This window comes from Balaenoptera ricei, chromosome 19, assembly GCF_028023285.1.
Source record: "Balaenoptera ricei isolate mBalRic1 chromosome 19, mBalRic1.hap2, whole genome shotgun sequence".
NCBI lineage: Eukaryota > Metazoa > Chordata > Mammalia > Artiodactyla > Balaenopteridae > Balaenoptera > Balaenoptera ricei.
The window spans coordinates 49,037,196-49,058,206 of record NC_082657.1 but is presented as its reverse complement, the minus strand read 5'-3'; the positions used below and the strand labels follow the sequence as shown (position 1 = coordinate 49,058,206).

At 47.4% G+C, this 21,011-nt stretch overlaps 1 protein-coding gene across 6 annotated transcripts; it reads left to right on the top strand.

Annotated features, from left to right (window-relative positions):
• On the top strand, window positions 1-18,454 carry DHODH (dihydroorotate dehydrogenase (quinone)). Of its 6 annotated transcripts, none has more exons than XR_009499019.1 (11): window positions 1-46; window positions 2,466-2,678; window positions 4,593-4,792; window positions 7,138-7,220; window positions 9,982-10,169; window positions 10,775-10,888; window positions 11,915-11,950; window positions 12,244-12,403; window positions 12,891-12,941; window positions 16,778-16,875; window positions 17,413-18,454. XR_009499019.1 is itself a non-coding variant. In XM_059904503.1 (10 exons), exons 1-10 carry the CDS (start codon window positions 26-28, stop codon window positions 17,414-17,416), a joined length of 1,188 nt encoding a protein of 395 aa, XP_059760486.1. In that variant the 5' UTR covers window positions 1-25; the 3' UTR covers window positions 17,417-18,454. The 6 variants fall into 6 exon arrangements, 3 of the variants coding, with proteins under 3 accessions (XP_059760486.1, XP_059760487.1, XP_059760485.1); XR_009499017.1 differs by having other exon boundaries at window positions 11,915-12,068; XR_009499018.1 differs by lacking the exon at window positions 16,778-16,875.
• The last annotated feature ends 2,557 nt before the right edge of the window (window positions 18,455-21,011 follow it).

Sequence of the window (21,011 nt, the reverse complement as noted above, 5' to 3'; positions counted from 1 at the left end):
AGGCGGGCCCAGTGGCGGAAGGAGCATGGCGTGGAGACAGCTCAAAGTGAGTTCAGCTGCTGCGGCCCTGCAGCGGCGAGGAAGAGAACTTGCGGGAAGGCAGCCGGGGGGAGGGTGGAGGGAGGGCTAGCCTGGGCGAGGTGTGGACGGGAGGGGGCTCCGAGAGGGTGGGCCTCTTTGGCACGTTTGTGTGTCTTTGGGGACACCTGCAAATGATCATGCGTGTGCATTTACACATGTACGTGGTCACTGTGTAAACGGCACGTGTAAACGGAGTAGATGCCGATCTGTGTCAGCGCACGTGGGCCTTTATTGAGCCAGGCGCAGGGCGCTTAGTGAACACAGGATCGCCTAGCAGTGTGTGCAGCATCCAACCTGGAATGAAATTACAGTAGAACATGGTGCCAACCCTTTTAGATAAAAGTTTAGGGCAGGGTCTTTGTAATGGCGCTCAGAAATCCGTTGATCAACATAAGGGGCGTTCCTACAATCTCCTGGAGGAGAAGCGAGAAAAATGAATACTAGATCTATGTTGACGGCTAGGAGTCACCCTAAAGGCAAATCCGATCAGGTCACTTCCTTGTTCAGGGAACAAAACTCAGATCACCTGGGTGCATCTCATTCTCCTCTGCAGCCAAGAGAGAGAGCATTTACACCGCCCCGCCCTGCCGCCTAGTTAACTTCTATTTATCCTTTGAATATCAGCTTTAAGGCATTTGGTCAAGGAAGCCTTTCTCTACCTCTTTGATTAAGTTAGGTTCTTCTCTCACTTTTTTCTTCATAGCTTTGTCACAGTTATATGTTTGCATGATCACTGATTTTAGTCTCCTCCTGAGGTTGTACTCCTCGTGAAGGCCGGGACTCGGTCTGTAGCCCATCCTTGAGTGCACAGTCACTATGTGCTGAATGATTGAATGAATGAATGAGTGAGGGACTCAGCATCGGGCAGTGATAATTAGAGAAAAATATTATGAGCAATGTTTGAGCTTGATCCAAGAAGACCTGATGCTCTCTAGAGAACAGACCTGTGGTTGCCAAGGGGGAGGGGGGTGGGGGAGGGAAAGATTGGGAGTTTGGGACTAGCAGATGCAAACTATTATATGTAGAATGGATAAACAGCAAGTCCTGCTGTATAGCACAGGGAACTATATTCAATATCCTGTGATAAACCATAATGGAAAAGAATATGAAAAAGAATATATACATGTATAACTGAATCACTTTGCTGTACAGCAGAAATTAACACAACATTGTAAATCAATGATACTACAATAAAATTTTAAAAAAAGACCTGATGCTCCTTTAAAAAAATTTTTTTTGCAACCCTCTTTATTATCCTGAAGTGGAATTTATGTATAATGTAATCTTTCTATATGTAATTTTAAAAAGTCAACATAATGTCCTGACTGGAATATAAAGGAGAAATAAATTTATAATAAAATAATATGTATTTCAACCCATAACTATTAGGGCATAAGTCACCTAGGTAGTGAGTCAGGTGTTTAAGCCTCTACTTAGAAATTCTAGTGCCACAGGAATGTTTTACTGTCACACACCTCAAGCAAAGCACTGAACCATTCCACATGGATTTTCTGAAACGGTGAGTGATTCTTGGTAATGTTCTGTGCAAAACAATATAGTCACCCCTCAATCTACAAGGTAATTGCATTCCTGGAAAGTCAATACAGATGAAAACCACACAGGAGATTGTGTTTATGTGGGGAAATAGAGTTTGCATTTCTAGGCTCAGATAATATGAACAGATATTTTTACCTAGTGAATGTCAGTAGGATGTTCAAAAGTCACACACGATAGGGACAATTCTGACTTTACTGACTTCCTGCTCACTAAATCTATTAACATTCTCCTCCGGGTGCCCACCACGTGTCCCTAGGGGGCAGTACTGCCCCTCTTAAAGATTTTTTTTTTTAATTTTAAAATTTAATTTATTTATTTTTGGCTGCGTTGGGTCTTCGTTGCTGCACGTGGGCTTTCTCTAGTTGCGACAAGCGGGGGCTACTCTTCGTTGCAGTGCGCGGACTTCTCATTGCGGTGGCTTCTCGTTGCAGGGCACGGGCTCTAGGCGTGCGGGCTTCAGCAGTTGTGGCGCATGGGCTTAGTTGCTCTGCGACATGTGGGATCTTCCCACACCAGGGATCGAACCCATGTCCCCTGCATTGGCAGGTGGATTCCTAACCACTGCGCCACCAGGGAAGCCTTGCCCCTCTTGAAATTCCTGGCCTGGAGTCCTTCAGGGCTAGAGGAGTGCGTGTCAGCAGAAGTGCAGATAGAGCCTCTGACTGTAGAGGCAATACGTGAGCAAGAACCCAAGGAGACCAGCGTTAGCAGAAGGCCACGGACATGACTGCATGTTATGTTCTCTGTGTGTGTGTAAATCGTGTAAAGGGTTCAGAGAAGGTGCTACAGCCTGGCCTTGACGGGGCCCCACTGGCTCTTTTTTCCAGAAGCGGGCCCAGGATGCCATGGTGATCCTGGGGGGCGGAGGACTTCTCTTCGCCTCCTACCTGACGGCCACGGGGGATGAACGTTTCTACGCGGACCACTTGATGCCGGCTCTGCAGGGGCTGCTGGACCCCGAGGCAGCCCACAGGCTGGCTGTTCACGTCACCTCCCTGGGGCTCCTTCCTCGTGCCACGTTTCAAGACTCTGACATGCTGGTAGGTACTCCTGTAACACCTTGTGCGATAGATACGAGGGTCAAGGTCAAAGTTCCCTAATTTATTTAGCTGGGGCTGATCCTTTTGAAAACCAGAGTCCCAAATTAGCCCCCCACCCCAAACCGTCATCCCCATCTACAGATCAGGAACACTGAAGTGCAGAGTAGTTAAGTGACTTACCCAAATGCACACAGCTAGGAAGTGGCTGAGCCAGGAATCAAACCCATGGAGTCCGGCTCAGCATCCGTCCGTTAGCCACCATCCTGCCTCGCGGAGGTCTCGGGTAGCTCAGTGTTCACCTCTGCTGAAAAGGGAAGCATGCCAGCATCACTAACATCTAATGTGATGTAGGCATGTCTAGCCAAGCCCTTTGAGGAAAGCATACGACTCCTGTCCCAGACTCATTCCGTCCTGCATTCAACACAGGGGCCCCACCGTGTCCCCTTATTCTTCTGTGTGCTGGGGTTTCCGCAGCGAACAGAGTGCAAGAATCCACATCCTCCTAGAATCTACATCCTCGTGCAAGCCCAGACAGTTTCCATTTAGGAGACTTCTTACCAAATGGGGGACATTAGAATGATGTGAACATGAAGAAAACACAAACAAGAAGCACTCAGACCTCTTTGGGGAAGGGTCACTGTTATCAATCAAAGGGGCCTTCTCTACATTTTCCCTTTTTGTCTTAGAATCCCTTTCACTTCCCATCCTGCAGTTTTGAGCACATGTGGCACCTTTTTCTGTAAAAGTGAAAATCCTCTTCGGATTCCTATTGGTTAGAGAAAACAGGTACAAATGTAGGTCTTTCGTAAAAGCAAAGTGGCATAAAGAGAACTTCGGAAAAGCGGGGGAGACCTGTACGCAGATGCTCCGGTTTGGTGCCAGCCCCATTTGACCGTCACCTCTGGGCATGAGGACTGAAGGCTGCCCAGGGAGCCTGTCGAGCAGCCGGGGCCGAGAGACCCGTCCTGGAGCACGGCCCCCAGGGCCCCCAGTGCGGCCATCCTGCCATCCTCCCAGTCCCCGAGGCACCGCTTGCACACACGCACTGCCATCTCTTCTTCCCCTCCTCGGGGCAGCCTTGCTTCCTCCTGCTTCCAGGACCAGATGGTGCCACCCTTGGAGGTCCTTGCGAGTCCTGGCAAAGGCTTTCCTGCCATATCAGCTGACAGTGACGATTCTGTTGGCAACTGCTGACTTTATGATATCCCGATTCCTTTCCCACATTTTAACGTATTTGTCTTGCTTCTAGATTTGTTGGCTAGATCAGGGTGCGAATACTAAGTCACTCAGGAGTTAGGCTAGACCTGACAGTAATTAGGCCCCAGTCACTTTCATTATAGAGATCAGGAATCCGCCCCATGTCTGCCAGGGAAGAACCTGCTTCCAGCCCAGCCTGGTTCTGGGGCCCAGCCATCAGTGCTGCTCGGTCGAGCACAGGAGTCGTGAGGACACTGCTGGGCCTTGGTATCACCTGGCTGAGGAGGGACACAGCGGGGGCTGACTTACTAAGATTAAAGGATTTTGCTGCCTGACTGTTTCACAATAGCACCATCTAGGGGCTAAATAGTGGCTAAGAAGGTACAGATCTTCACCGTAATTGGAAAAGGCAGCACCTATCTCCTGCCCAACCCATGGTGGAAACACTGTTTTTCTCCTCAGTGATGATAAAGCCCGACGGTTCTCAAACTCTGGCTGGCATCAGAATCACCTGGAGAGCACTGTTAAAAATAGATTCCCAAAGAGTTCCATTCTTCCCCACCCTCCCCCAAAGATTCTGATTCCTCAGTCCAGGGATGGGCCCTGGGATCTGACGTTTAACAAGCAGGTGATTCTGACGTAGGTGTGCCGCAGACCACGCTTTGAGAAACACCAACATAGCCTTGTGTGCCTGTGACTTTGTCTCCTTCTCCCTAGGAAGTGAGAGTCCTGGGCCATAAATTCCGAAATCCAGTAGGAATCGCTGCAGGATTTGACAAGCACGGGGAAGCTGTGGATGGACTTTACAAGATGGGCTTTGGTTTTGTTGAGATAGGCAGTGTTACCCCAAAACCTCAGGAAGGAAACCCCAGACCCAGGGTCTTCCGCCTCCCTGAGGACCAAGCCGTCATTAACAGGTAGGTGAGCAGCCTTCTTCCCAGCAGGACTCTCAGGGTGTTTCTTCTGCCATACAGTGTGGACATTTTTCTGTCATTTGGAATGTTCTGGAACCATGTTGAGCATCTACTCTGTGCGGGCGTAAAAGCAGGTTTTATGATTTCAGTTGAACGCGTATACACGATGAGGTTAAGAGAGCTACACGACTTAGCTACAGTCACGAGGTCAGAAGCGGGAGAACTTGGGAACGGATGTTGGCTTATCTGACTTTAGAGTTTGTGCTTTTTCCACATTGTTACTCCAGTGTCCTAGCCCACCTCTGTCCAGTAGAAATATCATATGAGCCCTATATGTAATTTAAAATATTCTAGTGGCCACAATAAAATAGCAAAAAGAAACAGGTGAAATTAACTTTAATAATATATTCTATTTAATTATTATTTGTAATAGTTATTTATTATACTACTTAATTATAAATACTTAATATACTCTATCATAATTTTAATATATAAGCAATATAAAAATGACTGGCTATTTACCTTCTTTCACTTGTACCAAGTCTTCGAAATCCAGCATGTTTTCCTTACAGCACTCTTGCTTTGGACTGGCCAGGCTTCGCTCTCAGTGGCCACACTTGGCTAGTGGCTCTAGCACCTGACAGCACAGCTCCAGCCTTTAGTAACTGGGAAATTTAATAATCAACATAGACAGCTGCTTTTAGGAAGAGAGGTCCTTCTAGGCTGTGTAAAGCCCTTCTCTTTGTAAGCCGTGGGCAGTTTTCACTACATCTAACCCGGAGAGTGAAGAAGTTCCTTCTTTTCGGTAACAGCATTTTGAGAGCCTCGTTGGGGGCCTTGGTAGGCACCTTTGGGATCATGAAGGGCCTTCTGGGAGACTGACGTGTGGAAGGTTTATTCGGCTGCACGTCCTGCTTTATCGTGCTTGTTTCGGGGAAAATTTCCAGCATTAGACATCGAGTTATTGACCTTTCCCCTGTAGGCTGGGATCAATATCTTCAGAATGTTCTGGCAAAAAATTTTTGTTTATGATTCGGCTGCCACAAATAACTGCAGGTACCAGGATGACAGTGCCTGGCAGAGTCCTGTGGGTGAGAAGTGGCACAAGACAGCCGGGCCTGAGCTCCAAGCACTTGTGTGCCCAGGCCCCCTGCTCTGCCTGGCACAGGGTGGGTGCTGAATGAACATGAGTCAACAACTACATGTATCTGTGAGGTGTTTTTGGCTGCAAGTAACAAAGTGGCTTAAACAATAGGCGTTTGTTATTTTCTTCTCATAACGCGTGAAGTAGGCAGTCTTAGGGTTGGTTGAGCAGCAGGGTGGCGTCAGTACTCTGGTCCAACCTCTGTGGGCCTTCCCTTCTCGTCTGTAAGATGCCTACCCCAGCTGCAAGCATACGTCCTCGCATGAGGACATCAGAGAACAGAAAGGGAAAGGAAGTATGGATATGGGGGGAGATGTTTTCCCAGAAGCTCCCTGGTAGGCATCACCTTGTGTCTCAGTGACCAAGCCCCGTCTCAAGTTCATGCTTGAGTTGCCAGCGAGGCTGGGAAATGAGTCATTGGCATTTTCACCCTGTGTCAGGCGAGCTGGGTTCCACAGGCAAGGAGGAAGGGAGTGGGGATGGCCATTAGGCCAACAACCCACAGTGGGCCTGGGGACGTAGAGATGAGCAAGAGAGACGAGGCCCAGCCTTTGTGGAGTGTCTAGTGGCAGGTGAGGGAGGAGATGTGTCCCTTGTCCTCGAGAAGACTGTAACCCAGTAGGGGAACTGAAGCATATACATACATCCCAAGCTAGGAGAAAGGTAGGTACAAAGCACTCCATGAATGCCAGGAGGTGAGGGATCATTTGTGTCTGGGAGCTTTATGCAAGGAGGAGAGGGTGCATTTGACTTGGGCCAGGAAGAGGGTGATGTAATAGGTAGAGAGGATGGGGGAATGGAGAGGCAGGATGGGTTCCAGGAGGTGTGTTCGTGGGGCACAGGCAGGAGGTGGGAAGATGGGTCATCAGAGTGGTGAGGGCCCCGCTGGGCGGGAGCGGTGGGTGGGAAGGAGGGGTGGGCTGGATCCAGACAGGTCCGGGCTGTTTACAGTGCTAGTTGGCGAAGTGGCTTGTTGGCAAATTTTAATCTTTCCCTTTGTATTTGATGGTGTTCTGGCAAGTTCTCTAGGACTTCCAGGGGTGTTTAGACTTTAGAAGTCTCAGAACTGACTCTGATTTTTTTCTTTGGTTTTTACATCATGAGTATATGTTGAAAATGGCCATGGAGCCGTCTCTCCAGAGTCTTTGCTTTCTGCCTGAGGGCTCTAACCTTATCTCCTCCCTAACGCTCTTCTGTGCTACAGATACGGATTCAACAGTCACGGACTCTCAGTGGTGGAACACAGGTTACGGGCCAGACAGCAGACGCAGGCCAGGCTCACAGAAGGTAAAGGGGGCCTGCCTCAGAGGGCTGTTCTTCAGTTGTTGGAAGGAAACTTGTGGGAGAAAGTCAGGAACGTTCCTAGTGAAATGAACGTGATTGAACAATAGGAAAAAACAGCGTGGAACTCAGGGCTCCTCTGCTAGAGGAATTTTCCTGGCTCCACCACACCCTCCAAGCTCTTAACTGAATTTCGCAATTGAGCAAAGATACACTTAGTTCCTGCCTCGTTATGTAACCTGTGTCAAACTGGGACAGCTTGGAAGTAAGCAGTGCAGAGTGGCTGCTCTGTGATCACGTAGGCAGTTAAGATGCGAGCAGGGCTTGGGCGCCGTCTTCGTACATCCTGCTCTGTTGTCCTTTTGTCCATTATATAAATAATGCATGCTAATTATAGAAGTGTTAGTAAATGCAGGGAAGCATAAAGAAGAACATTAAAATTACTCACACTCTTCCCTACTCAGAGATAACTTCTCCCGGCATTGGGGAAAATATCCTTCATGACTTATTTGGAAACACCATGCATTTTTTTTTTAATTAATTAATTTATTTTTGTCTGCATTGGGTCTTTGTTGCTGCACTAGGGCTTTCTCTAGTTGCAGTGAGCAGGGGCTACTCTTCGTTGCATTGCACGGGCTTCTCATTGCAGTGGCTTCTCTTGTCACGGAGCACCGGCTCTAGGCGCGTGGGCTTCAGTAGGTGCAGCACGCGGGCTCAGTAGTCGTGGCGCATGGGCTTAGTTGCTATGCAGCATGTGGGATCTTCCTGGACCAGGGCTCGAACCGGTGTCCCCTGCATTGGCAGGTGGATTCTTAACCACTGTGCCACCAGGGAAGTCCACACCATGCATTTTTGAAGGCTGCCTTCGGAGGTGCTGATGCTTATTCCCCGGGGCTCTCTGCCTTGCTGTCCCTTGGGGTGAACATAGTGGTCTTGGCGCCATGCCATCCTCACTGTACCTTCCCAGGTGTCCTCTAGGGTTGCGGCCATCTTCCTTGGTGGGCCTTTCTGGAACTCCTTCCAGGAGTTTAGCCTCATTAGATGTCTGGTGGTGAGATGAGAAAAACCTGAGGTATTGGATTCATTTCTGAACACGAGATTGAAAGGGCCGAGGCAGTTAGCAATCTCTGATCTGGGGAGTAGGAAATGACCTTGTTTGGAATTCCCTGGCTTTGGCAGAACCAGACCCTGCTATACTGTAAACCTTGCCACTTGTGGGCTTTGAAGGTCATGATAGGACTTTCATGGTTTGTGATACTCTCCTGCCTTCTTGTCTCCCTTTCCTTCTTTCAACTGTTCACAGTGCCCCTTATACCACTTTTCTCCCCTGTTCTCCCTTGCCCGTTCCCTCACCCGCCACTCTGGTGCTAACATTTGGAGTGAGACAAAATCCCATAGCAGAGCTCTGCACATAGTGTTTCCCAGCAGCTGGAAGCCTTGAAGACAGCTTATTGCTAGCATCATGCCAAGCAACATGAGTTGTTAAGAGCTATGGTGCCCTTTGCGGATAGAGTAATTCAGCAATTTTTGTCTAACTCCAAAATCTTGTCATTTGGGGCAAATGACTACTAATGAAAGATCCACTGGCTACATGAAAGTGATATTCTCTATTTACCTGTGTGGAAAAGAATTACAGTTTCCAAACCATCTTCGCTTGATTTGGGAAGCTTGGAGACCTTGTTATATAATTTGTCTAATTGGATGCTAATCACCTCGCCTCCCTTCCACCCATGAAGTGAGTGACACGAATCTCATTTACTTTCAAGCTGATGATAAAACAGGTGACTGCATTTAAGGTATGAGAAGGTAGTTAGCAGTACTGGATGTTGTTCTTTGATCCTCCCTGACCTGACATACATTTTGTGAGCTAACTGGACGTCCCAGTTAGCTGGAAAAAGCAGGTGGTACCATGGATATACTTTAGCCTTTGCAGATAAGGTAGTATCTTAGGAGAAGTCAAGTACAGACAAGTCCTTGCTTTCACACATAGAAAAATACATTTCAGAAACACACTGAAAGTCGAAAATACAAGTCAGGTGATAATTCCCTGGATTTTAAAGTAAGGTGACCATATTACTTACTGTGCAAATTGAGACAACACTTTTGAGAGTGGAAGGGATGCAGGCATGAATAATTATGCCCAGGCTACAGGAGTATTCAGGGCTGTCCTGGGAGCACTGAGATGTGTGGTCACCCCAGTTACAAGGGGGAGTCCCTTCTCAGAGAATGGAAATTATAAAACCGTTATGCCTCTACATTTTAGGCATGAGAATCGAAAATATTTTCCAGTATTTTATACATATCCTTTAATTTTGCTTTTTCTTCACGACTGCACACCCAGGCACGTGACCCAAGTCTAACAAGCAGCCCTTGAGAGTAAACAGTTGCCCCTGTGGCATGCTATTGACTTCTGTCTCTTCTCAGTTGTATTTCATTTATGAGCCCTACCTTTTTAAACACTAGTATTTGCACTCCTAATTTCTCCATTTTTCATTAAATTTTAAAAAAGAAAAAGGGCACAAAGCGGTAAAACATCCTAGGAGCTGCCCAAACATGGCTGCGCAGGTGAAGGTGGAGGGCGCGGTTCTTGGTCCGCAGGCAACAGCGCCGTGCGTAGGTCAGCGTTTGTCAGCTGGCGCGGGAAAGGTCACATTTGGAGTTGGAAAGCCTGGGAGGCTGTTCGTGGGCTCTTCGGTCAAGGACGGCTTCAAAATGTTGCACAGGAAATGGTGAGTGGGGACAAAATCCTGACCAGTGATATTTACAGATGGGCTGCCACTGGGAATAAACCTGGGGAAGAATAAGACCTCGGTGGACGCTGCCTCGGACTACGCAGAGGGGGTTCGAGTCCTGGGCCCCTTGGCTGACTACCTGGTAGTGAATGTGTCCAGTCCCAACACGGCTGGGCTGAGGAGCCTTCAGGGAAAGGCCGAGCTGCGCCGCCTGCTGACCAAGGTGGGCAATTACATCCCGCTCCACAAGCCTGTCCCACCAGCTCATCCTCTAGGGCAAAGCTTCAACGTTGCTATCCACTATCGAGGAGTTGTCCTTAAGACCTGGACCAGTTAGGACCCCTTGCTTCCCTCTGATTCCCTGTATAACACTGATTGTGCTCAGTATTAGTCAGCTGCTCAGTTATCTATCCCTGCTGTTAACCCACAACGTCCGTGAGAGCAGGGACCGCATCTCTCATTTACCACCCTGTCCCTGGCATCTAGCACACTGAATGAATGAATGGAATGACTTCATTAAACCGTGCTTGTGACAGTATCTGCTGTCTCTTTTAGGAACAAAAGTCTAAATAAACCTTGATATATTAGCCAATGCCAGTGACATTAGGGACTCACTCTTGGGGATCCCTTGGTTCAAGAGAGTGGAATCAGCTCTGACTTGATGGGGTCTTTTGCATAATTGAGAGCGGTGTTTCCTGAAAAGGAGAAATTGCTGGTGCTTTATTCTGACAGCTAGTGTGCAAACACACTGATCTGTGGCTGCAGGTCATGGTTATACTGTCAACTGCAGTCTCGGGGGTCCCCATCTCTGGCCCCATGTTGCTCTAGGTGCTGCAGGAGAGGAATGCCCTGAAGGTAGTGCACAAGCCAGCCGTGCTGGTGAAGATCGCTCCTGACCTCACGGCCCAGGACAAGCAGGATATTGCCAGCGTGGTGAGAGAGGTGAGGGTCGGTGCCTGGGGGACGCCCTTCATTGCCTGTAGAGGCCACCTGGCCAGCTGGGTTAGCCCACATGGCAGTCTTTGTGGTTTCCTTTCTGTTATATGGAGGGCTGTCAGGATGTAATTTATCATATACAGGCAGACCTTGGAGATATTGTGGGTTCAGTTCCAGACTACTGCAATAAAGCAAGTCACATGAACTTTTTGGTTTCCCAGTGCATATAAAGTTATGTTTACACTATACTGTAGTCTGTTCAGTGCACAATAGCATTACATCTAAAAAAACAATGTACATACCTTAATTAAAAAATACTTTATTCTTATTTTCTGTTTTATTAAAATATTTGAGGTGTAATAATCCAGATTTAAAAAAAAAAAAAAACTATTGCTGAAAATATGCTCACCATCATCTGACAGTGCAGGGTTGCCAGAAACTTGTAAAAAAAAAAACAGTTATCTGTGAAGCACAATAAAGTGAAGTGCAATAAAATGAGGTATGCCTGAAATAAAAAGTAAATGTTTCAATAAATGTTTGAATGGGTCCTTTGCTCCTGCCTCTTCCCTCCTCTTCCCTCATCTTCCTTCAGCGAGGGCTTTAAGGCTGTGCATCCTTCAGTCTTGGTCAGACTGCAGTGTCTGTCTTTCTCCAGTCTAAACCTGGGTCTCTGTGTCATGAGAGAGTAGCGCAAACACAGACTGAGCCCGGCAGTCCGGGGTTGAAATCCTGGTTCCACCACTTACTACCTGGAGGCTTTGGACAGGACACTCTAGATTGAGTTGTTCTAAGGATTAAACCGTGTCCTGGGGGAACCGTACGGGTGGTTGGTACGTGATGGCTGTTACTATCATGTTGAGGCTCGCTCTGACACTTGTCCAGAAAGCACAGTGAGTGAGGCCTGGTCTAGCTCTTGCTGCCGGGGCCTTAGGTGTGGGCGCCCAGCCCGGCTGCTCTCTCAGACCCCTAGGGAAGCTTCTCCAAGTCCGTTGTGCCCTGACTGAGGGGCTCTTTCTCTGTCTCACACTGCAGTTGGGCATCGATGGACTGATTGTCACGAACACCACAGTGAGTCGCCCTGCCAGCCTCCAGGGGGCCCTGCGCTCTGAAATGGGAGGGCTGAGTGGGAAGCCCCTCCGAGATTTATCAACGCAAACCGTCAGGGAGATGTATGCACTCACCCAAGGCAAGAATTTGGTGTCCCTGTCTTCAGATCTACGTGTGGCTCAGGCGCCGGGTCTGTGATGGTATTGGGGTTCCTGAACTGCCGCACTTGGCAGGGGGCCGGGGCTGCAGCCAAACAGCTCCTGGCTCTCCTGTCGCCCAGCCTTCCTCACAGTGTGCTGTGTGCTTCTCTGCAGGCAGAGTTCCCATCATCGGGGTTGGTGGTGTCAGCAGCGGGCAGGATGCGCTGGAGAAGATCCGGGCAGGGGCCTCCCTGGTGCAGCTGTACACAGCCCTCACCTACCGGGGGCCGCCCCTGGTGGGCAGAGTCAAGCGGGAGCTGGAGGCCCTTTTGAAGTGAGTGGGGCCACCTGTGGCTTGAACCAGGCAAAGTTAATGTGGTATCAACTCAGAATGACTCAAATCAAGGGGATGCTATTCATCTGTCCTTATTCTTCATTGAAAATGCATTTGAGGGGTACACCCCAAACGCAGGGGAAACTTACCCTGTTGCTCTTTTCACAAAGGTCAGTGCCAAGGAATTCAAGATTAACTTCCAAGGCAATGGTGTTTACGGGCCGAGGAGTTCTGGTGGCATTCCTGTTAATTCAGTAACACTGGCTTGATGTCAGGAGCTGTCAGTACTTAAAATTGATTCCCTCCCTGGCCTGAAGACCTGGGTAGATTCCAGGGTGAAGACAGTGTACAGGGCATGAGCATGCATTTGGGAGAGCGAGGCAGGTGCAGTTACGGACTAGATAGAGCCTAGTTGAATGTGGGCTTCCAGTAAGAGCCAGGCCTTTCCTTTACCATTTGCTGAAATTGCTTTGTTTTCTTTTTCCAGGGAGCAGGGTTTTACGAGAGTCACAGATGCCATTGGAGCAGATCATCGGAGGTGAGGATGGGTCGGTGGGAAGCCTGATCTGGAACCGTCCTGCTAAACCAAGCGAGCCTTTGTGGCTGATGGAGAGAGGAGACCACATCCCCAAACCACAGGGGCCCCTCCTCCGGCTGGACTGTAAAAGCCAAGCATGAGGGTCACCAGAAGCAATGCAAGGCTTTCTTCAATCACTTGTCTGACAGGAACTGCATCCATGATTCTTTCTAGATTCAAATCCCAGGATCCTTTAATGTTACAAGGACATTAGACATTTGGAGGGAAAATCATGGTAAAATAAAGTCATTTAAAAACTGGATTTAAATCCCAGCCCTCTTGCCCAGATCCTGTAGGTCCTTCCAGGCCTCTGCTCCCCCGGGATCTGTAGTGAGCTTCCCAGGAGCTTGGCTCTCTTTCATTCTATCTTTATTTTTATTTAAAATTTTAACTGTATTTTGAAAATATTTCAAACTTAGATAAAAGTTGCAAGAATAGGGCTGTGGATGGCTGTCCTCTCCGTGTCTGCACATGGTCTTCCCTCTGTGTGTCTGGGTCCTGACCTCGTCTTAGAGGGACACTGGTCATGCTGGTCATTTTAACTTGATTACTTCTGTAAAGGCCCTGTCTCCAAACAAGGTTACATTCTGAGATACTGCCAGTCTGGATTTCAACATGGCAATTTTGGAGAGACACAGTTCAGAAAATGGGCTTGTTGTCCCCCTGCTTTAAAAATCTGTGACTTGTGGGCCATTGGGCAGGCAGGTTCTCGAGGTGCTTGAAGACACTAGACAAGAGGCTCAAGAGGTCTAGTCATTAACTAAAGAAACAGAGAAATGCTAACCTTTTCAAAACTGAAAAGCAAATGGTGATGGGAGGTTGAAAACCTCGGCTGGGAAGTGCTGTAGATGTCAGTACGCCTTCGCAGCCAACAGGAAATTGCCTTTATTCCCTTCACCTCAGTGCAGGTTTGATTTTAAAATTTCTTGGTAGCTCTGTGGAGAGGCCTGTAGCTGCTGTAGAGGTAATATGTCCTTGTCTCATCGTTGAATCTCGGCCTCAGCCCTCAGCCTCTGCCCACTGCCTCTGCCAAGAAGCCAACAGTTAGTCTCCTGCTGTCTTTTATAAAGATCTTTTTCCTGTTTCTTAAAAAAGAATCTTAGGGACTTCCTTGGTGGTGCAGTGGATAAGACTCTGTGCTCCCAATGCAGGGGGCCCGGGTTCGATCGCTGGTCAGGGAACTAGATTCCACATGCATGCTGCAACTAAGAGTTTGCATGCCACAACTAAGGAGCCCATGTGCCACAACTAAGGAGCTGGTGAGCCACAACTGTGGAGCCCTGGAGCCACAACTAAGGAGTCCACATGCAGCAACTAAGACCTGGTGCAACCAAAAATAAATAAATAAATAAATAATTTTAAAAAAGAGGTAATAATCTCTTAAAAAAAATCTTAGTATGAAAATAATACCTATTCATCAATTAAACAGTATAGCCCCCAAATAAATGTTGTCTACCTCCTTTCCCCCCTCAAACAATCCCACATATCAGAGGTAGTCACAGTTAACTTTTGTATCCATCTAGATTTTTCCAGTCAGTTTTCTTTGTATATGCAAGCACATACCCATAGCTATTCTGTCTTTTTTAAAAAATCTATCACACACATATAAAAGTGTTTCAAGAAGAATAGTACAAAGAACTTTTTTTTTTTTTTTTGGCCACACCGCACGGCTTGCAGGATCTTAGTGCCCTGACCAGGGACAGAGCTAGGGAATATACATGTACACATACATCTATATTTCTATATCTCTCTATATTGAAAACCATGAGTTCAGACTGATACCTTCAATTCCAATCCCAAACCATAAGTTTCATTCTAGTTTCTTCCCTTCCCATATTTGTAACTCTCTTCTCTGACTGTGGAAACCCTGACTACCTTTATACTTACTCTATTTTCTTATTTGATCAGTCCTCTCATATGTAAGTAATCTCTGGTTTCCACCCCCTACCATGTGCTGGCATCCTTCTTCCTTGCTTGGGTCCTGACCTCTTTCACCATCCCTTACCCCTTGGGCACTCTCCTCACTTTGTACAGCTCTGATACCTGCCCCAGGCTGCTCCCGGGGGCAGACATCCCCCTCACCTCATTTAGGCTCTGACTTTTTTGCTGGCCTGTCCCCCTGCATGGTCACTTTCCTTATAAGCTAGGACTCTGATGCTCCTCACCAAATGCTTACACACACACACACACACACACACACACACACACTTTGTGGGCACCCTCTTCGTTCTGTATGGGTGTTGATATTCTACTTTGAGCCCCTTGCTCCTCTTGTGCTGCCATTGCAGGCACCTACCCTGCTCTGTGCCAACTAATGGCTTTATGACTGAACTGTTCAGGGAAAGGGGGAAGGAAAGGGGAAGAGTTACCCTTTGGAAGGTTCTCTGTTGGAGACTGATAACCTGTCTTTTAGCACCGCTTTAACGGGCTGCTGTTTCTCTTGAGCACCAGCGTGAATAGTTGGCTTGCGCTCAGGGGCCCTGTGGTGCAAGGAGTACCTGTTTTTCTTAACGCTGGAAACTACACTCAGCCCAGAGAAGCTCAGTGCTGGGAGACACATGGGAGGAGGCCCAGGTTGCCAATGCCCCGTGAGGCCCAGGACGGTTGGGTGGATTAGTGTGCAGAATTGCTAATATGATTTACATTATTGACTCCTGCGTGAATTTCTGTTGTGTGCATCCCCTGCCAATTTCACATTAGTCAAATATAAGTAGTAAGTTAAATCTTATTTCACAACTTGCTTTTTTTCCCCATATAATCATGGAGTCTTTCAATGTCCGTCCCTTCAATCTACCTTGCTCTTTCTAACAGCCCTTTGGTTTTCCGCAGCTCAGCTATATCAGTATTTGCTTATGGCTAGACGTGTAGGCTGTTTGTTTTTCACATCACAAACAGTACATCAGCGAGTCTCTTGGTTTATGTATCTTTGTGCTCTTCCAGTAGAATTTCTGTGGAATAGATTCCCAGAAATGGTATCGCTCAGGCAAAGGTTATGTGCACTTAAAATGTTGATAGTTACCTCCAGATTGCCGTTAGAGGGGGTTGTTCACTTTATACTTTCTCTACAACTTTGTAAGAGAGGGCCCCTTTCCTCTTAGGCTGCTCCACAGTGGGATTTTCAAGTACTGCCCTGGAATAAACTTGTTCCTTCTCCACTTTCTCACTGGAGATAGCTTCCATTATGTCTCTTCCTTGGTGGAAAAAGAAAAAAGGAATTGTGGGTTTAGCAAGCCACTTTGGGCTGCAGCCAGTGTGATTGCCACATCCATTTGTGTGTGTGTGTGTGTGTTTGCGTATCTGGGAGAGAGAGAGAAGAGACTTCAAATAAGACCCACAGGGAGACTTCCCTGGTGGTCCAGTGGCTAAGACTCCGCACTCCCACTGCAGGGGGCCCGGGTTCGATCCCTGGTCAGGTAACTAGATCCCGCGTGTCGCAACTAAGACCCGACGCAGCCAAATAAATAAATAAATAAATGTTAAAAAAAAAAAAAAAAAAACCCCCGCAGGGAAGGGCAACGGAAGGGGTGTAGCTTTCCCTGGGTTCACCCATTCTCACTTGTTTCAGGCGATCCTGCATGTCTTTCCTCCTGCTGTGGGCATCATGTAACTTTTGTGGGCCTCAGTCTCCTAATGTGTAAAATGAGGAGGACAGACCCATCTCAAAGGGCTGTTCTGAGGATTAAATACTAAGGGCAATGTGGCTCAGCACATCCTAATCTCTTAATAAACAATATTTTTAATGTTTCTAATCATCAAAAAAGTCCTGCAAATAGGTATTACTGTGCTTGTATTCACAGATAAAATGAGGGCTTTGAGAGATTAAATAACCTCCCCAAACCAGGCAGCTGGGAATCAGCGGAACTGGGCCCCAGGGCCTGAGTATCTCCTGATGAAGGTAAAAGGCCTTACAGGACCTCTGAGAAGTATTATTAGTCCCTTTTCCCTTCTCTTCTCCCTCAAAAGTTCATCTTCTTTTAACATATAGACTTCCTGTGTGCCATTACTTTTTATAAAAAAGCTTTCATAGATACTTACCCTGGGCACTTGATTGGTCTGAAATAAGGTGGTCAAATGGGATCTAGTGATCAAAGCTCAGAGCCCCATAGAAGTGGGGGACATTCTGTAGGGACCACAGTGCCAGCCAGCAAATCACAAATTACAGCAAATCACACACAGTGTCTTCTTTGATCTTCAGACAGCTTTGTGTGAGGTAGGTGAGGTAGAGATTATGATCCGCATTTTACAGATGAGGAAACTGAAGTTAAGTGCCTGCCCCAAGATGATATGGGCAGAAACGGCAGAGGGAGCACAGAGTCTCCTAATTTCAAGTCTAGCACTTGCTCTACTCTACTCAGTAGTATCCTGATATACCACTGAGCCCTCTGCTATACAAGATGTCTTGGATTCATTTTCTATCTATTTGTTTTCTCAGATAGGTGATGGGACTTGTGGATCCTTGCTGCTGTGCTGCAATCTCGGTGATAGGGGATACCCTTGGAGAAGTTGAGGGCCAAGATGCCGTCTTCTCTCTCCACACCCACAAACTCTGAGATCCACCCTGGCTAAGACTCAGGATTCAACCCACTACCCTCAGACCCTCTGAACTGACTGGCTCCAGAGTGCCGACAGGAACAGCATTCCTGTTCATCAGGACGTGGTCAACCTTATGTGAAAAAGACTGTGGAACAGCCAAACCAAATAGAGAATTACTCTCCCCCAATTTTTATTATAAGACATTTAGACATAAGAAGAGTTGAAAGAATAGTGTAACAAACATCTATACCCCCTCCACCTAGACTCATTAATTCCTTCTATCTTTTCCATGCTTTTCTTACCAATCTTTTTAATCTATTTATATACAGTATTTTGATGAACCATTTTGAAGGAAACGGTAGATGTCAGGACACTTCACTCCTAAGTACTTCATAGCCTGCATCTGCTAAAAATGAGGATATGTTCCTATGAAAACATAACTCTATGATCCCACCTAAGAAAACAGCCATGATTTCCTAATATCATCTAACATTTAGTCCATATTCCAAGTTTCCCCATTCTCCTAAAAATAACTTCTAGAGTCAATCAAGACTCACCTGTATGTTTCTTTAGTCTTTTTAAATCTGAAGCCGTCACCTCTGAAGACATCAGGCGAGTTGTCTTATAAACGGTTCTACATTCTGGATTCCCAGAATAGAGGCTATATTTCCTTTAGCCTTTGATCTCTGCTGTAGCTGCATGTGGATATATGACCAAATTCTACTCAGTGAGATACGTATGAAAGTACCGTGTGCAACTTCTGGGAAGTCTGCCGCTGCCCGGATCATGATGTCTGGAGCTTTGGCAGCCTTTTTAGACCTGAGGATCAAGGTCATTCCAGAGGCATAAGTTGGAAAGGGCTTCATACCAGCTCTGTCTGCTTATTTCCCTACCTCTTTTATTTGAGGAAATAAAACCTTGTGTGCTTAAGTCACTGTCAATTGGGGTTTTCCCTCATATTTAGCCAAATTTAATCCCAGCTAATAAAGAAGCCAGATTGAGACTTACTGTAGTCTTGTACTTGCCTGGAAGATATGTTATCTGCTTCCTACTTGGCTAAGACCCATGTCAAGATTTCTCTTTCCTCCAGGTGCAGATCTCTGGTGCTAGCACAGTGTGAGAATGTGCTTAGACTATCATGTTACCTGTGGAATCTTGGCAGTCAGGGAAATTTTTTGTAAGAAACTTGTGGTTGTAAATGTGGGAAATGAAGTTAGTGTGGCTGTCACAGCTCAGAGGACACCGGTGGACAGGGCCGAGAGGTGTGTGTGCAGGGGCAGGGTGGGAATGACCCAGCACCGGCAGACAGGGGGTGTTTGTGAAATACCTGGGCAGCAACACAGGGGCCAGGCTCCCAAGGGCAGGGCCTTTTGGGGAGGAAATGCAATTAACATGAAAACTCCCCACATTCTTGCCAGCCAGGGAGAGGCTTCCTGGGTGTTGAAAGCCACATTTGGCAAGTGTCCCACAGGAAACAAAGAGTTACAGCACGTAAACGCAACCTGCCCGCACCACCTGCCACCCCTTTAATCACTAGGGTCGACTTGGTTGGGTCCAGGAACAAAGCTGTGCCTGGAGGGTCAGAAGGTCTCCTGGGGCAGCACAACCCCCTTCCTGCCCAGACAAGCGCAAGCTATAACTGAGGTGCTGCCATTTCAGCCCTTGGTTATGTGAGAAGCCGGTAGCCTGCCGAGCTTCGTCCATTCTATTGGATGTGGAATTTGTAGGGTTACTGGATCTAGTGACACCTTCCTACCTCAACAGAGCAAAAAGTGTGGAATCCATGTCTTGGATCCTAAAAAATTCACGCTGGTTAGATGAGAATTTCAACTGCAGTTGAGACTCTAACATAACCATTAAAAAACAAACACACAACCATACAAATATATATTTATATGCACACATACAAACATGTATGTATACACATGTGTGTGAATACAGCTGGCCCTTATTCATTTGTTCTTTCACTCACTCATTCTTCCAAGAATCATTTATTGAGATCCTACTTCCTGCCGGTGGCCGTGTCATGTGTTGGGGATGAAGATAGCTGAGTTTTCCACCATCTTTCCAAATCTCAGAAGACACAAATTCCGTTGACTCTTGAACAACGCAGGGGTTGGGGCACTGACCTCTGTGCAGTCAAAAATCTGTGTATAACTTTATGGTCCCCGGATTCAACCAACCACAGATCGTGCAGTACTGTAGTACGTGTTTATTGAAAAAAATCTGTGTATAAGTGGACCCACACCGTTCAAACCCTTATTCAAGGGTCAACTGTACAAACACAACTGGCCAGAATCCACTGGGTTACACCCAACAACAGAGGAAGGAGCCCAGGGCTTCCCTAGCAGAGAGGAGGGCCACCTGGGGGCTTAGCAGGTTGCGGCTACGCTGATTTCTCTGTGGCCAGGACTAGTTTCATACTATTTCCTGGAGCCATAATTACACAAGCTCCTGATTTCTTGCACTGACTCAGAAGCAGAGCTCCGTTTTAACACCATTCCATCTAGAGAGATCTGTCATGGGACTGGGGCGGATGGCTCAACTGCACCCAGACTGTGGCTGGCACCCAGGGGTGACTGTTCCCAAATGCTTGCCAGGCAGTTTGCTTGGTCTATTTCCTAATGCGTTTTGCAGCCGAGGCCGACGTGGCTCTTCCTGCTTGCCCGCTGTGGCGCTCTCAGGGTCTGGGCAGGGGCTCACCTCTGCAGCATCAGGGCTTCACCAGCTCTGGGTGCCAGTGCTTTAGGGTCTTCCCTGCCCTCTCTGCTGGGTATCACTGCCAGGGTCCTGGTTTTAAGGATACACACGATTCTTAATGGGCTTTGATAGCCACGCAGAACTGATATCCTTACCCTGACTAGTGAGGTTAGCTAGCAAGTTTGTTATCCCTTCCAGGTAATAATGTCTTAATTCGGTACAGGATTTGTCCCTAGTCGACCCTTAAAAGTGACTCTAATTGTGAGAACTCAAGGCTGGTTATGTGAGGGGCCTTGAAAATCCAGTGAGGTCCCTCGTGTAGGGGAGGCAGTACCTTAAGGTGGCCGAGGGCTCCGCCCAGGTTTGAATCCTGCCTCAAGGTAGCTGTGTTACCTCGAGCAAGTTCCTTCTCTTCTCTGTACCCAGTTGTAAAAATGGGGTTATTAGATAATAAAAGGATCTATTGCTTAGGTGCTGTGGAAGAATTACATGAACAAACACACAGAAAGCTCACCCAGCAGTGCCTGGCACACAGCAAGGACGCTGACAATGTCAGCTGTTATTATCACGCGGCGGGTGCCCACTCTCCTGAGGTACTTGGAGGGCTGGTTCTACCAACAGCTTTCACACCTCTGAGGGCCTGCTCGTTACTGCAGATAGAAGCTGATGTGACAGGCAGCATTTAATTATGTTGCAGTACTCATTTCTCCACCACTCTGAACTCTTTGAGGGCAGAGGCTCTGTTTACCACCCGTTCAATTCAGCAAACTGAACTGAGTGTGCGTGTGTGTGTGTGTG

Coding starts and splice junctions, on each gene's coding strand:
- DHODH (XM_059904503.1), top strand. CDS start 26: ATGGCGTGGAGACAGCTCAAA. Junction 2,679..4,592: donor TTCAAGACTCTGACATGCTG/GTAGGTACTCCT, acceptor CCTTCTCCCTAG/GAAGTGAGAGTCCTGGGCCA. Junction 10,889..11,914: donor TTGCCAGCGTGGTGAGAGAG/GTGAGGGTCGGT, acceptor CTCACACTGCAG/TTGGGCATCGATGGACTGAT.